General features: G+C 35.8%; 1 protein-coding gene across 3 annotated transcripts in view; it reads right to left on the bottom strand.

The window, feature by feature from the left end:
• wwc1 (WW and C2 domain containing 1) overlaps positions 1-16,432 on the bottom strand; it is a 389,372-nt gene that overhangs the window by 363,986 nt on the left and 8,954 nt on the right. For all 3 annotated transcript variants that reach the window (XR_007936256.1, XM_028812925.2, XM_028812927.2), the window contains exons 2-6: positions 9,665-9,774; positions 7,517-7,720; positions 7,338-7,414; positions 6,600-6,679; positions 3,545-3,674 (exon numbers count right to left, since the gene is read on the bottom strand). Coding sequence is in view for 2 of the 3 variants with exons in the window: in XM_028812925.2 (XP_028668758.1) it covers positions 3,545-3,674; positions 6,600-6,679; positions 7,338-7,414; positions 7,517-7,720; positions 9,665-9,774 (601 nt within the window). In the remaining variant the exon portion in view is untranslated. The remainder of the gene's footprint in view (positions 1-3,544; positions 3,675-6,599; positions 6,680-7,337; positions 7,415-7,516; positions 7,721-9,664; positions 9,775-16,432) is intronic.

The raw sequence follows: 16,432 nt of genomic DNA, 5'->3' as shown, positions 1-16,432 counted from the left end.
AGCAAAGGTCCAAGCCTAGGAGCAGAGCAGAAGGCTGGCAGAACTGATGAAACGATGGGCATCTCCTTGGCTGCAAGGAGGGTTAAGCTAAGGAGATGTAGGTTTTTAACGGTTTGCACCAGAAACAGGGATTATAAATAGAAGATTTCTACACAGTGTTCTAGCCTCATTTTATTCAATGTTTTTATTTTAACCTCCACACTCTCATTTTATGGATTTATTTATTCATTATGGCACGTTTGGCACTGCACTTTCGGACATATTGTTTTGTTGGATTTTAATAAAAACACTTACTTTATACATGTATCCCTTGCTGTGTCATGTGTGTTTTCATTTGTTAGGCACATCCCTCGGGTACGCTATCGGTGGTGGTGTGTTCAAGAAGCATGGAACTCACCCACACCTTCTCACATATAATTTACATGTTATCAGTTAAATGTAAAAGATGCTCTTGAATATTAATATTATATATATATATATATATATATATATATATATATATATATATATATATATATATATATTTATATTATATATTATATTATATTATATTGAATTCTGCTGACACAGTGAATTTGGGATCAAGAGGAATTTGGGGTAAATGATGTTTCCCTGTTAGCTATTATACTGAATGGAGGACACAGAAAGAGAATATACACACCAAAATCTATTTCCTTTGTTTGTTATTGTTGATAATTAAACATGCAATCTTCAGGGAATTACAAAGTTATTGTCACTCCTAATGAATGTAAATCAATTAAACAGATTATTTGGGTAGATTGGGGAAGGCAACATCTGTCCTGGGGGGCCACAGTGGCTGCAGGTTTCTGTTCCAACCAGTTTCTTAATGAGAAGTCCATTATTGCTGACGAAGCACTTATTGCTCAAGTAATATCTTTCTGCTTCATTTTAGTGGTCTCGCTTCTTAAAGTTCCCACCCCTTATTTGCTTATTTCAGTCTTAAACAGCTGCATTCAGTGTTTTAAAGGCTCTTTATTAGCAACAACATACAAACAACAAAGGAGCCAGCAGTTCTCCATCTAACTTGCTTTTACATTTACACCTCTGTGTGTTCATCATGCACTATTTGGTTTAATAAAACACTTAAGAGAAGAATGTGACAGACTGAAAATGATCCATTTTAGGATTCAAAACTTTTAGGATGATTTCATAGGAAAGGAAAGAAATCTACGATTTAAGAACATTACATTGCAGACTAATATGCCATAAAATTAAATAGCATCTGAGATTGACTATCATTGGTTTCTAATTAAGAAGTTGGGCTTGAACAAAAACCTGCAGCCATCCCTCCATGACCGACACTGCCTACCCCGGGGTAGTTCATTGTATTGGCATAAGCTAGGTATGAAAATAAACATAAGCATTGGTTAAAATATCCAAATTGATATAGGCCAGCCCTGTCCAGCATAAACCCTAGTAATTTTTACCCTTGCCAATAGCTGTCAGTACCCAGTTTGATGTTAATGTCTACAGTATTAGGGTGGAAAATATGAAAAGCTATTTCAAACGCTTTAGGGGCTATAAAACAAACCAAAAAGTCAGAGCTATATGATTCAAATGAAGGAACATAGAGACAATACTATATGTAATATTGAATGCTAAAAACAATGCACAGCCACATTTTAAAAGTAAACTGTATATCCAATTTTCTGTGTTATAATCATCGCAAACCTTGAGAGGCTAACTTTTAGGCTTTTTTTTTCTCTCTGAATTTACTATCTTACTCTTTATTTATTTATCTGGTTTAGTACAATGCTATATACTGTATACCCTGCTGTTCTGTGCCTTGAGCATGGGAAAGGCGCTACATAAATAAAATGTATTATTATTATTATGTATTATTTATTGTTTCTGTACTGCCTGTGTAGCTGGCAAGTATAAAAAGAATTAAAGAGGTGGATTACTGAAGGACAGCACAAGTTTCCCATTTTTGTGTATGATGCTGCATGCATGTACACTCCCTTTTGCTCACAAACGCCAGCAGCACTGATGACTGTGTAACAGCTTGCAACAAGGTGCTGACTTTGTCTATTTTGGTTTTCTTTCAGAAGAGCACCGAGTTAAAACACTTAATCTCAACCAATTTTCCTAAAGGCATTTGATTTACTGTAATGAGCAGAGAATTTGAAGCAGTCTGCAGCACAGTGTTGATTTATTTCCAGTTGCCCTTTGGTCTTATTTCTGCTTATGAAGGAGAATTAAAACAATTGAAAGTAGAATTGCTGCCATGGGAGAGGTTTACTCAAACAGATTAATGATTTGCACAATGCAGAATACACTAATTCTTAGAAACCATGTGCCCTTAGTGGGCTATATTATAGCGTAGTGTCAGGAGGCTGTGTGACTTGTGCAAGCGTATTAGTAAGAAAAGTCTGCTTTGATAATGAAGAGTGTGAAAGCAACAAAATAAACTCAAAGATGCAATGTTATGGAAATTATTTCTGCTGTGGCCCTTTTACCTTGCCATTTGAAAATGAAAAATCTAGCTCCAAACATGAAGAGATCCAACATCAGGAAAGTGACCACCTCTAGCTTGCTATTCAACAAAACAGGCTCAAAGAAAAATGTGCTCAACCACCATCACCCTGATGTGTTTTCCAAATGACTAGCCTTGTCAACCTGCAACCACAAACTGGACTAAACAGGCAAGAAACTGAAGGATAAACATTTTCTGTTCACAGTTTGCTGCTTAAGGACTGTGCAAAGTTTTCAAAATGTTATAATCATTGTGTAAAATGCTAAACTTTACTACTGCTTCTCCTGGAGACTTATTTTACAATTAACGCTAATTTCCACTTTTTGTTTAATGGGATTACAAGAATGCTACAAGAAGTAGCTTTCAAATACCTGAATGGCAATTCTCTCTTGTGATTTGTATTATGTAAAAGAAGCTAAAATGAAGGAACAGGAAAAACTGCATCTGTTTTCCACAAATGCATCCCCCAATAAAATGCTTGTGCCACTAATGCAAAGGTCACAGCTTTAGGGAAAAAATCAACCTCATAGCTAAGAACCTAAACTTCAGCACTTGTTTTGCATTCTACACTGACAAAGAAGGGACAAACAATTACAAACTTACAAATGTGTGAAGCTTTTAATATGTTGGCTGTAAGCCTAACATAAGGCAGCTAGAAAGAAAGTTTTCACAAACCTACTTAACTGACATAAAACTGTGAACAAAAAATTGATGTGATCTGTGCTTTAAATGAAATTAAATTTCAGTAACTGACAATCTGAAAGTAGAGTTCACCGTCATATGTTAACATTTATACAGAACTGTGATAATTATATATTGTTGCAAAGTTAAATGTTTCTGAAAACACATTGTTACTATAAACATATTATAAATTATGTTTACCATTGTCTACATCTAAGTATGTTTACAAGCTATAATTATAATAATAAATACCTCAGAGTTGAGTAATGACTTCTGTTAAAAATTTTACATTTCACAAAAAAGACAAAATCTGCATAATTTTTGTTATCATAATATAGATTATACAGGCTCACTATTTTTGTTTACCTGCATGAGTTCATACTTTTCCTTTTCTCCAGAATTAATGGCCTTTTTGATTCTTCTTACTTCACTAACAATAGCTTGTGCTTCATCCAATTTAAAGCCACACTGAGTAATGGACATCTTCTGGTCAACTCTGTTTAAATAAAAGGGCATATCTCATACAATTCTACAGGCAAAGGCCAAAATAAAAACACAAAGAAATGCATTTTTAATAATATTCAGAAAAAAACAAACAACCAAAAAATAGGAACATATAAATAATGCATTAAACTGAGCAAAAGGTCCATTGACGTTGCCAGCACTACAAAAAAAGAAAACAATTTTCATACAAATTTCATTATACAACAAATAATTGGCAAACATTTACTCTAAATTATGAGTATGGTAGATAGTTTTTCTGATGTTTTTGAGCATCTGACATACTACTATTCTGTTCTAAATGCCATAGCTAACTTCACAATAATAATAGATATACTGTACAGTACAAGTATGAAGCTCACAATGAAAGATCCACTGAATTTATCTAAACCACTCAGATAAATTCTTAACAAATTTTAAATCTAGCAATATATTCTGAATAAAGAAATGAATGAAACACTGCCTGTTACTGTTGCCAATACGATGTGAAACCAAGTATGCAGGTATCTATTCAAGGACGGTTTTTAAAGAAAATAAAATTTGCCTGTTGTCAAAATTGGCAGATATAAAAACCAACAAGATATCAGAGTTACTGTTATTATACATTGGTGTACATAGTAAGCATAGAAATATCCTTCATATACTATAAACCATATATATTTTTTCATATTTATTTACTTCATCTACATTAACCAGTTCTGTATTTAATCTTTCATTTAAAAAGAACCTTCAAACAGAAATCAAACTGTTATTTCACTACTCATATTTCTGGTCTGAATATTCTCCAATTATCTTATACAGTTCTAGTTGGCCCCCGTGGATCCATCCATATAGTCATGAAAAAGGACAAACTTTAAAAATCAATAAAAAAAAAAAAAATGTAATTCTGACCAAGTGGAAGATAGGTACGCTCCAATGTCAAACGTTGGCACTGTATCTGATCATGTTCAGCTCTGACAAGAGAGCGTCCGCCACGTGGGGAGAAAAGCACGTGGTCGTGATATCTCTGCCAATCAGCAGCTACCCTCTAAAACACACGTAGCTCTGATCTATCTCTCAAAAACGTGAAACGTTACTCCTTAACAATCTCTCGATGATAATGTCTGCTGAACAAACAGGTATTGCTAGCTAAGCGGAGGCAAGGTATGCTCCAACATGTGGCGAGAGGTAGAGCGACTCGAACGGAGGCTGCCGCATGAGTGAGGAGGGCCCTACCCCCCTCCCCTCAGCCGCTCTTTCGGATTCACATAAATAAAATCGGTACTGCAAGCAAACTGATACTTAGTGCGATGACAGAAGTCGCAAAATCAAGCAGAATGGTCAAGCAAATTATAAAATTAAACCAGATCTAAATCCTTTAAGTGGTTTTCTCACGAAAGACGGACAGACATACAGACATTGCATTTATATATACAGGCAGTCCCCCGGGTTACTTACAAGATAGGGACTGTAGGTTTGTACTTAAGTTGAATTTGTATGTAAGTCGGAACAGGTACATAATTTTAATAAATGCTATTGTTGACCAACTGTAACCAAGTGCTCTGCCAATGAATGATGGAGTTTCACCTCTCTCCGACCTTTTTATTATTTCTACTTTATTTTCAATTGTGATGGTTTTTCTCTTCTTTACTGTATCACCAGCACTTGGATCAGATTTGTGTTTCAGAATCATTCTTGAAGGGTGAAGACAAAAGGTTAAGATGAGCTCTTCTGCACAGCACTGTACACGCTATCACAGCAGGAAGGCACCCGTCATCAACATGTCTGATGTACTGACAAGAGGCTTGCTATTGAGAATGAATGGGGGCAGCGAGGGGCAATTCACCATTCGCCCACCACACAGTCACCTCCACTACAGTATGCTGCCTGCAGCGTCCGCCCACCGAGAACGAACATGGTGCGGCCAAAGGCTAGTAGTGAATCGCCCACCACTGCCCCCATTCAACAGGCAGCCACCGGAGGCATACTACAATGCTGCCCCCCGCCGCCCCGTTCACCCTCAATGGCATCCATTCAGCCACAATCGGGTCACCGCCTGCAGCATTACCAGCCGCCCACCGAGAATGAACGGGGCAGCCGTGTGTGGTGGGCAGGCAGTGAAACGCCCCCCCCATTCAGCCTGCGTCCACTCAGGAGCAGTAGCTGCGGCAGCGTAGTGGGCGGGCAGCAAACCGCCCCATCAAGCCTCCGTCCACACGAGCGATAGCTGTGGCCCCGGTGACTATGGACCACGGGTCACTGCTTGCCACTGGGAGCCACCCAAGGGACACTACACTGCGCGAGCAGCGAAATCGCCCCCCTCCAGCCTCCATCCAGCCACCGCTTGCAGCGTCCCCAGGCCGAAGATGACGGAGCAGCAGTTACTGAGGTGCATGCGTCACAGCTGCGGCCCCGTTCGGAAGTCGGATGTCCATAACCTGGGGACTACCTGTATATCTATCCATCTCTAGATATATAGATATGGTTCAACTATGCCTAATAGTTTTAATATTAGATTGTCAAGTCTCACTATGATCATAACATATTACAAATTTCAATATTTTAACATGGTGTCATGGAGCACTCGTGTCTTTGATTTAAATCTTGCAGCTGGTCATCATCTGCGAGGAGTGTGCATGTTCTCCCTATGTTAGAATGGTTTTTCTCTGGGTACTCTATCCCTGGCAATTCCAAACTGTCCAAAAGTGAGTCTGAGTGTGAGAGTGGGTATATGCATGAGTGTACCCTGCCCAAGGTTGTTAACTGCATTGCTTCCAGCGGAGTCATGATAGGTCTCGTTCCCACGATCAAGAATTGGATTAAGCAGGTATGAAGGTGAATGTGTGTGTTAATATTTTAACATAAGATGCTATTTGCGGTTAGATGTTAATGTCAAAAGACATTTCTGGTCTCATATTCATTACATGTTTAAATGACTTACTCTTTTAATGTTTCATAGCCTTGTTCTTTATACTGGAGCTCTTGTCTCATGTAAGCAAGTTCTTTCTTAAGCTTATCTACCTGGAAAAAGAAAATAAAATTTTAATATGATAAACAGTTTGAATCTGATAGAAACTTCATTCATCCATTTTCTCAGACTTTCTCCTTAATACAAGGCCCTGGGGACCTGAAGAACCAGTCCCAATCAGAAAGACACTCCACTGCAGAGCATATTCATAGACAAGCTGGACAGCTTAAAGTCACAGATTAACCTGTACATTTTTAAGTTAAAGGAAGAAAGTGGAGCACCTTCAGAAAATCTCAAAAAGACAAACTAGTTTGGGAATAGAAACCAAATGTCCAGAGCTATAAGGCAACAGTGTCATTACTACACCAATTGCCACCCCTGCATAAAAAGCAACACAAACTTGCTTTACGGTAATTATATTAAACAGTTGCGTCATTTTGGTTAAGTAAACAGCTATTTGCCGGTATGGATGCATCTGATTATGAACTGTTAAATGTACTATTAGTTTTCTCTGACACAAAGTCATAAAAAAAGGAGATTCAGACAGCACATAATTATCATCTTAAATGTATTTGCTTTAACACTGTCTTCCACAGATCAAACAACTGTTATTTTACATTTTTATACAGAGATTTGAATGTTGATTCATACAGCATGACTGTCAACCCTTTATAATTACTTTCCACTATATAATTATTCAAATGTACTTACTCTACTTTTTGCTGTTACAATTTCAGCCTTAAGAATATCGGAGTCATATTTGCTACTGGAGGATGAGCCAGAATTTACTATAAAAGAAAATAAACTATGTTACAGCAGCAGTATCTGTTCAATTATCCAATTGAAAACAACATTACAGGAGAATAGTTTTCATTTGTTTTTAGACTTACAGCTTGTTTGAGAAGTAGACTTGTCTTTCCAAACATCATTTAGATTTGTGAATTCTTGCTGTGCAATCTTTAGTCGTTGCTCTTTGACTTGATAGATCTCTTTCTGTGCTTTTAGAGCATCAGCTGCAACACCCAAGTACTCCTTCAACATGCGCTCTTGTTCCCGCTGCCATTGTATTCGGGGATCTTCTATTTGTGTAGTTTCTAACATAACACACACAATTTATGTTAGCATATTTTGAAACGATAGAGAAATTCTTACATGGAATCTGTTTTTTCCCCCATCAAGAATCATTTTGATCAGAGCATACTAATTGTACTCACCGAAAACTCAGATGTTATGAAATATAACCTCCAAACAACACATACAGGTGTGGAAAGATGCATGATGATATAACAGAAGAAAGAAGATATACAGAATAAATGAATCAAAGAACAAAGTTTTTTGTTTTTTTTTAATTGTAAAACTAAAGAAACAGGACAAAATGCAAGATAAACAGATCAGTGATGGTCTATGATGAAAAAGACTAGAAATCAGCAGATGAAAACACACAATGAACAAAAGGAAAGTTGGAAAAATAGTAAATGGCAAGAAAATAGTTTTGGTGTTACTTTATATTTAGCAGAATATGACTTTGAAACAATAAGATATTCTTCCGATGACCACTGAAATATGAATATATACAGAGTTAATTTTATATACATATACATACACATACATGTACATATGCATTTAAATGCATTTTTCTTCCCAACATATTACTAAGCTGACAGATAACAATTTTCTTATGATACGGGGGTATGTCAACCTTAAATCTATCTGAAAATGGCAACTTAATCACATGTTACAAAAATCGAAAAAAACAAGTTGGCAGCATTAGGCTTGTGATAGACTGGTACTCCCCCAAGGTTGGTTTCTATTTTGCTTCTGAGATAGGCTAAAGCCCTGTGCATTGATGGATGGATGACATTAAGCCAAAAGTATGTATGAAGAAAAAAAAAAAAAGTTTATTTACAGTTCTTGGTGGAATAATTTTTCTAGCAAGAAATAATATGAGAACATTTGTTTGGATTTGTTTAATAGGCAGGAGTATTCAAATGGAAAAAAATATTTGGGCTGTAACATTTATAAATAACAAATGTAATGTTTAATGTGTATTGTAAACGTAAAATGTAATTATCTATAAGCAAAGGCTAAATTGAGCAAATATTTAGGTTATTATTCCCAAATGGTTATGGATGAAACTTTAAAGCAGTGACTCCTATTTAATAGGAAAATGACCACATTAAATTGGGAGTGTGGATGTCACAATTAGAGCACTGTACTTGTTTGTTATGACAAGCAACAGCAACAGTAATGACATACTCTTAAGAAACCACTACACTTTTACAAAAAGCAAAATTAACAATAGACAAAACAAAGGACAAAAAACTACACTGTGGTGCAAAACACTATTTAAACAAATTTAACAATGTGGATCTGTACAACCTGCTAGCCAAGGAATGGACAAGGCACCATGACAAGCTAACTCCGCTTACATACAATGGCATTACGAGAGAGACATACTGTATTTCGAGTTCACTCTTCTGAACAAGGGAATTGTGTGGCGATATACGAGAAAGCCCAATCTGTTCCAGACACAGGTAACGTTTTGAAGATCACGTTTGTATTGATCAAAGATGAGACTTGTTTAATTCCAAAAATGTGTCTCTGATTTTAAAGTTGGTGAACTGTACCAGTTAAAAAATTATAAAAATCTAATTTGTTAATGGAGTTCTAACATTTAAGTCATCATTTATTATTTACAAAATAATTTTTTGTTAATGTTTTAGTTATTCATTTGTGCATTTTCAGTGCAGTTTTTAAAATATATTTAAAAGTAAAAATAAAAAGTAAAATTGATTTAGTTTAGGGCTTATACGAAGGAACAACAACAAATGGCCAAAAATAAACTTTTTTTTTTTTTTAAATTCTACTTTGACCAACTTTTTCCTTTTTTGGTAAAAGCCCATTTGAAAAAAAAAAAAAAAAACATAAAAAAGGAACAACAGAGTGAACAGATTACAAAAATATTTTTTTTCAATAACAAATCAATAGTAAGCATATCATTTGGTCAGTACCTTTGGATTGACAATAATTACACTTACTTGTGTTATGGTCTATGTAATATGCTCCGACCTGTGGATCATATGCCTCTTCCCAACCAACTGGAAGTTCATCTCCAATGCAGTCAGCAAACGTCAGAGGTTTAGTGTGTCTGAAAAGACAAAACGCATTTTGAGAGCACACATTTTAAAAGGAGGTTATTCAGCCAAAACAGTTTTAGGTGAAGGTGCCTGATTCAACAATATGAGTTGCCTATTTTAGTTAGGTTGATGTTAAAGTCTATATTACAAGGAGCACCATGGTTCTCAGCACTCAACCCTTTAAATTCATCGTAAATCTTTTTTCTTCTGCAGCCATAGCATGAGGGTCAGGAAAAAAAAACAAACAAAAAAAATGAAAAAAAAGTAAGAGAGTTGAATACCTGCTATTCAATCTATTTGAGTAGCACAGTGTTAACAAGCATTTTGATAGATAAAAGGCGTAACAATGTCCACTATCAATCAGAAGTGTTTTTTAATTAGTTAAAAAATAGGTTTCAGTTTGAAACGTATACAAAATCAGTTAATCAGTATCTACTAAAATCATCATAATGTAGAACTATACCAATGTTATGGATTTTTGGCTATACTGTCCACTCCTGGAAGAAAAAAGAATTTCTGTGATTCTGTGAATTATCACTCAAATATACTTTGTTTCAAGCAACTTACTCTACTTAAATAATGTATTAGTCTACAATGACATACTTTGCCCATTTACAGTATATATACTGTATAAATTTGGAAGCTATGCTGAATGAACAGACTTCTTTCAGTTAACATGGTGTTGAACAAAGATTAGCTATTTATCGCAATTCAAATGATGTGCTCGGTTGTCATGAAAAATAAATAAATAATAGCATAATATGCTCAACCCATTTAGTGTAGTTTAGGCTGCAGGGGCAGCCTTATATTGGTAGCACTAGGCAAATTCAACCACAGACAGGGCACCAGTCCATCATAAGGCACCTTCATGCGTGCACACACCAACACACATTCGTGAGGCAATACGGAATCACCAATAAGCCTAACATGAACGTCTTGAGAGGTGAAAAGAAAACCAGGTTAGAAAAATGGAAAAAGTGTGCAGACACAGGAATAATGTGCAAAATTCAAACAAACACCTGAGCACAGGATTTGAAACCAGGACTTGTGAGGTGGCTGCACTACCCACTACGACTCTAATATTTAATTAACCATAATGTTTCAGTTTTCGTATATTTAAATTCTAATGCTGGAATAGGTTCCAAATTCAAGAGAAGGTACCTTTATAAATCTCAACTAAGACCCAAAGTTAGTGTTAACGAATGTACAGTACACTAAAATAGTTCATGTTTTTTAAATGGAAACAGCTTTTTATGAACAATCCAAGCAAGGCTCTTCAAAACGCACACGAGAGTATTTTTTAACAGAAAATCTATTCAAAATAAAATACACATTACTCATTATACAATATCCTATGCACAGGACATGAGGACTGTTTAGTACCTCAAAACCAAATGAGCAATGCTGAATATTGAGCCTTCAAATATTCGACAATGATAGCAACGCAACTATATTTCAAATTAGGAACACAACAAACATATTGTATGTTCATTAAAAACTCATCCTTAAGTAAATAAATGAATAAATATACATAGGAATACTTTGCATGTGTTATAAAAGTACAGTAGCTTTTCCATCTTCATAGCTGTTTTAGCACAATAAATCTTGCTTGATCTTAAATATTTTCTATACTATTTAAAAGAAATTGGGGCACAGTGCAAAGTTTAACCTGGAACATTACTGATATGAGACAGCAATGACTGCTGACCTTTAAGTGAGGGGGTGGCAATTAATAAATAATTACTGCAATAAATAATTGATGCAAAGAACATCTTTTTGCAACAAAAAAAGGAATATATATACAGTACACATTTGAAATTGAATTCAAATGAAAGTATACCCACAAAAAGGCAGTCATATACATTTTAAAGTTCATCACATTCACAAAAGGGCATACAGTTTTATAAATGTATCAGAGTTTCTACCATGTTAAGCATAGTAAGTAGGTCATAAAACTATTACTTGCTATGCATTATAACTTAAATTATTAAAGGAGTGAGAACTAGAGGAAAGCATTTTCTTTGGGGACGAGGTGGGGATTATTTATTGCCTAAAGCCATTGACAGCCTTTTCTTGCAACGAGTTTTAGATGGAGGGCATGTTACATTTAAGGACTACAGTTGCTAAAACCTCACCCTCCTCAGCCATTACTGCTGTCACCTTGGGGAATCACAGCTTCTGACTAATTACTAGAGTTTTCACACCTATTCCACTGTGCAAGGAAGGGGTCATTTTAGCAGCCATTTGAACTAAGCAAACAGATATCATAGACAACTATGTCACAGTGTGCCCTCTTCAGAAGTTCACAGCAAATTCAGAAACCAACTCCTGTTTTCTTCATTGGATGCTGCGATACCTTTGACATCTCATTAGAGTGAGCACCTTGATTACTGGGCGGTTTGTGCTTGTTAGGGAAAACACTGAAGAGGTTAGAACTGCAGGCTCACAGGTCCACAAGTCTGGGCTTGAATCCAAATCAGACCACTAGATATGTGAAGTTTACACATGCTATCTGTGTCATCTGGGGCTTTTCAACTGGTAGTCTGATTTTTCTTTTAAAATGCTCATGTTAGATTATTTGGAGAAGCCAGTCCATTTTGTACAAGTGTACAATTAAGTGTGCCCTACGAAGGGCTGGCAGGCCTTTAAACACTGACTCCTGCCTTGATTCCAATGCTTTCCGGATAGGTTCCCACCGTAATGAACCTAAATGTGGATTAGACTGCTTTTGGAAATGTAATGCTTACTTATACAGTATGTAAGTAAAATAAGTAAGTAACACTTTACTCCCATAACACCATCAGTTGCATGGAATTTGACTTGGTGAAGCCCATGCAAGCAGCTTCAATACAAAGATAAAACATTACAACCAATGGGAATCTGGATTAACAGCCCACAAGTAAGCCATCCATCCATTATTCAACCCGCTATATCCTGTCACAGGGGTCTGCTGGAGCCAATCCCACACAAGTAAACCAATTTAACAAAAAAAGATACTATTATTTTTAATAAATGATATTTTAAATTAAATAATTAAAAACAAAATTTTGCAGTTGCAAAATACATTTTAATTCATTTGCATTTACATGGTCCATTTTTCAAATGCATTAATTTAAGTGAGTTTATTGTAAAGAACATATACACAACTATTTGTATCGTCAGTGTGGTCAGTGCTTCAACTCGAAAGTGACAAGATACAGAATTATATAACCTATTAAATTTTCTTTCAGTCAGGCAACTACCTGTCACAGTGCATGTAGTGTGTGACATCCAGATCTGTGTCACTGACAGGATTTAAGCAAACTTCAACATGCTACTAATTTTGATTATTTAAAAATCAGAGGTCCTAAAATTATTCCTTGTCCAGAACATTAATTTCTTGGTTTGTTTTTAGGTAATTATGCATAACATTTTGCCAAATGGCCTCTCCTTAGCAAGACATTTAGGTAGTTATTATCTTCTCTTTCTGAATTTAAATACAACATAATGAAATCTGTGAACTTTCCCACTATTGATTCTAGTTTTGAGACAAGTGTGTACTTTTCCTCAGAGTTCCTTGGCAATTTATTAAAATTTAAGCTTTTAAATAATCCTGAACTTGTGTGTACTACATATAGCGATGTTTACCTTACTGATTACTGTACACAGGAAAAAACTGACTGAAGAACACAGGTACAGGGCATTTTATTCACAAAAAAAAGGAGTAAAATACCAAATCATGTTCATCTAAGAACTGAAAAAATTAGCGCAATCAGTAAGAGTGCAATGTAGATCTGAGAGTGTATGTAAACACAGTTGGCAGGCATCTATAGATTTCAAACTATGTAAATATCAGAATATTGCTTGCATTAATACAAACTAAAAAATAATCATGTACTTTTCAAGATTTTATTCTTCTTTTACAATATATAAAAATAAATCGCTGACAAAAACAGTAATAGAAAAAAAAATTGTATAATGTCATCCTTAGGCCATAAAATATTGTTTACCTACCACTATTTTAATGGAAAAAAATTCAGTTTCTATTCTAATTGTGAGTTGACCTTACAGTAGTTACCCCAAGAATAAAATTAAAAACTAACCACAAACAATAACGCAGCACTGTTATGCTAAAAATAAAGTATGTTAAATGCATCACAATCCGCCATTTTAGCCTTGCAAAATAGTAAGTCAGAGAAGCATAGCATGAATGAACACCAAATGGGGATAACGTGCTGAAAGCAAAGAAAGCTAAACATTCTTTTCTGCCATGCCCAAGGTGATTCAGAAGCATTTTTCTCATGCTTCACATTGCCAAACAGGGAGAAGAATGTACTTCTTTCAACATCAGGGTGGTTAGTGCAATATCCCACTAAGAGTACTTTGGTTAGGTAACATTCCAACAGTTTACATACTGCATTTGGATAACTGCATTTTAACACATTTCAGTTCTATACAATAATCATTGTAGAAGTTACTGTTAAAAACTTAAAATCCATTTATGCTACAACTTATTATTCATCTCGTTCATGTTTCACTGTAACAAACAATGGTAATTTCATATTCTCAGTATTTTATTAAAATAAACTGCAAAAACTGGCTACTACATTAATTCCAATCTCTATTTTCTTTCTTAAAACAATGTTTACTGACAAACCAGTTTGTGTTGTTGTTACCTGCTATAAAATGATGCAACTCACGTTTAAATTAAAAACCATTTACTTTTAAATATTACAAAAAACAAAAAGATATATGATATAATAGTTACATTTTCTAATATACCTCACACTCCTGGCTATATTAAGAGAACCACCTAGAGAACTCCCTAAATTTTGCTCAATACAGTCATATGAAAAAGTCTGGGAACCCCTCTTAATTTTTTGGATTTTTGTTCATCATTGGCCGAGTTTTCAAAGTAGTAAGTTCCTTTTAATATATGACATGCCTTATTGAAACAGTAGTATTTCAGATGTGACATTAAGTTTATTGGATTAACAGAAAATATGCACAATGCATCATAACAAAATTAGACAGGTGCATAAATGTGGGCACCTCCAACAGAGATATTACATCAATACTTAGTTGAGCCTCCTTTTGCAAATCTAACAGCCTCTAGACGCTGCCCTCCTATAGCCTTTGAGGAGTGTCTGGATTCTGGATGGAGGTATTGTTGACCATTCTTCCATACAAAAGCTCTCCAGTTCAGTTAAATTTGATGGCTGCCAAGCATGGACAGCCTGCTTCAAATCATCCCATAGATTTTCGATGACATTCAAGTCAGGGGACTGTGACGGCCATTCCAGAACATTGTACTTCTCCCTCTGCATGAATGCCTTTGTAGATTTTGAACTGTGTTTTGGGTCATTGTCTTGTTGGAATATCCAACCCCTGCGTAACTTCATCTTTGTGACTGATGCTTGAACATTATCCTGAAGAATTTGTTGATATTGGGTTGAATTCATCCAACCCTCAACTTTAACAAGGGCCCCAGTCCCTGAACTAGCCACACAACCCCACAGCATGATGGAACCTCCACCAGATTTGACAGTAGGTGGTAGGTGTTTTTCTTGGAATGTGATGTTCTTCTTCCATCATGCAAAGCGCTTTTTGTTATGTCCAAATAATTCAATTTTTGTCTCATCAGTCCAAAATGAATCTGGCTTGTCTAAATGAGCATTTGCATACAACAAGCGACTGTTTGTGGCGCGAGTGGAAAAAGGGTTTCTTTCTCATCACCCTGCCACACAGATGTTTTTTGTGCAAATTGCGCTGAATTGTAGAACAATGTACAGATACGCCATCTGCAGCAAGATGTTTTTGCAGGTGATCTGTGGGTTGTCTGTAACCATTCTCACAATCCTGCATATATGCCACTCCTGTATTTTTCTTGGTCTGCCAGACCTGCTGGGTTTAACAGCAACTGTGCCTGTGGCCTTCAATTTCCTGATTACATTCCTTACAGTTGAAACTGACAGTTTTAAACCTCTGAGATAGGTTTTTGAAGCCTTCCCCTAAACCACGATACTGAATAATCTTTGTTTTCAGATCTTTGGAGAGTTGCTTTGAGGATCCCATGCTGTCACTCTTCAGAGGAGAGTCAAAGGGAAGCACAACTTGCAATCGACCACCTTAAATACCTTTTCTCGTGATTGGACACACCTGTCTATGAAGTTCAAGGCTTAACAAGCTAATTCAACCAATTTGGTGTTGCAAGTAATCAGTATTGAGCAGTGACATGCATTCAAATCAGCAAAATTACAAGGGGACCCACATTTTTGCACAGCCAGTTTTTCACATTTGATTTAATTTCATACAACTAAATACTGCTTCACTAAAAATCTTTGTTTGGAAAACACCCCAGTACTCAGATATTCCTAGGAAATGAAAGACATACCACTGTTATCTTTCTAGCTGAAAGTAGAGTAAATTATTATGCAGGCTGAGAGGGGTTCCCAAACTTTTTCATATGACTGTACAGGATTTAGTACTCCCTACCTGCAGAAAACTACATTCAGTACCCAAAACATTTGTTATATCTAATAGGAGTTGAATAAATAAACCATAATTTTGTTTACGAAACGTCTCAATGAACTGCTCCCATATCAAATCTTTTACTTTGTCACACATTTGAACTGTAACACGGTAAGCACTGCACCTCTGTGAACAAGTTTCCTGATAACATTCCTTTGC

Source organism: Erpetoichthys calabaricus, chromosome 11, assembly GCF_900747795.2.
Source record: "Erpetoichthys calabaricus chromosome 11, fErpCal1.3, whole genome shotgun sequence".
Classification (NCBI taxonomy): domain Eukaryota; kingdom Metazoa; phylum Chordata; class Cladistia; order Polypteriformes; family Polypteridae; genus Erpetoichthys; species Erpetoichthys calabaricus.
Note: the sequence above shows the minus strand (reverse complement) of the source record. Positions and strands in the feature narration are given on the sequence as shown.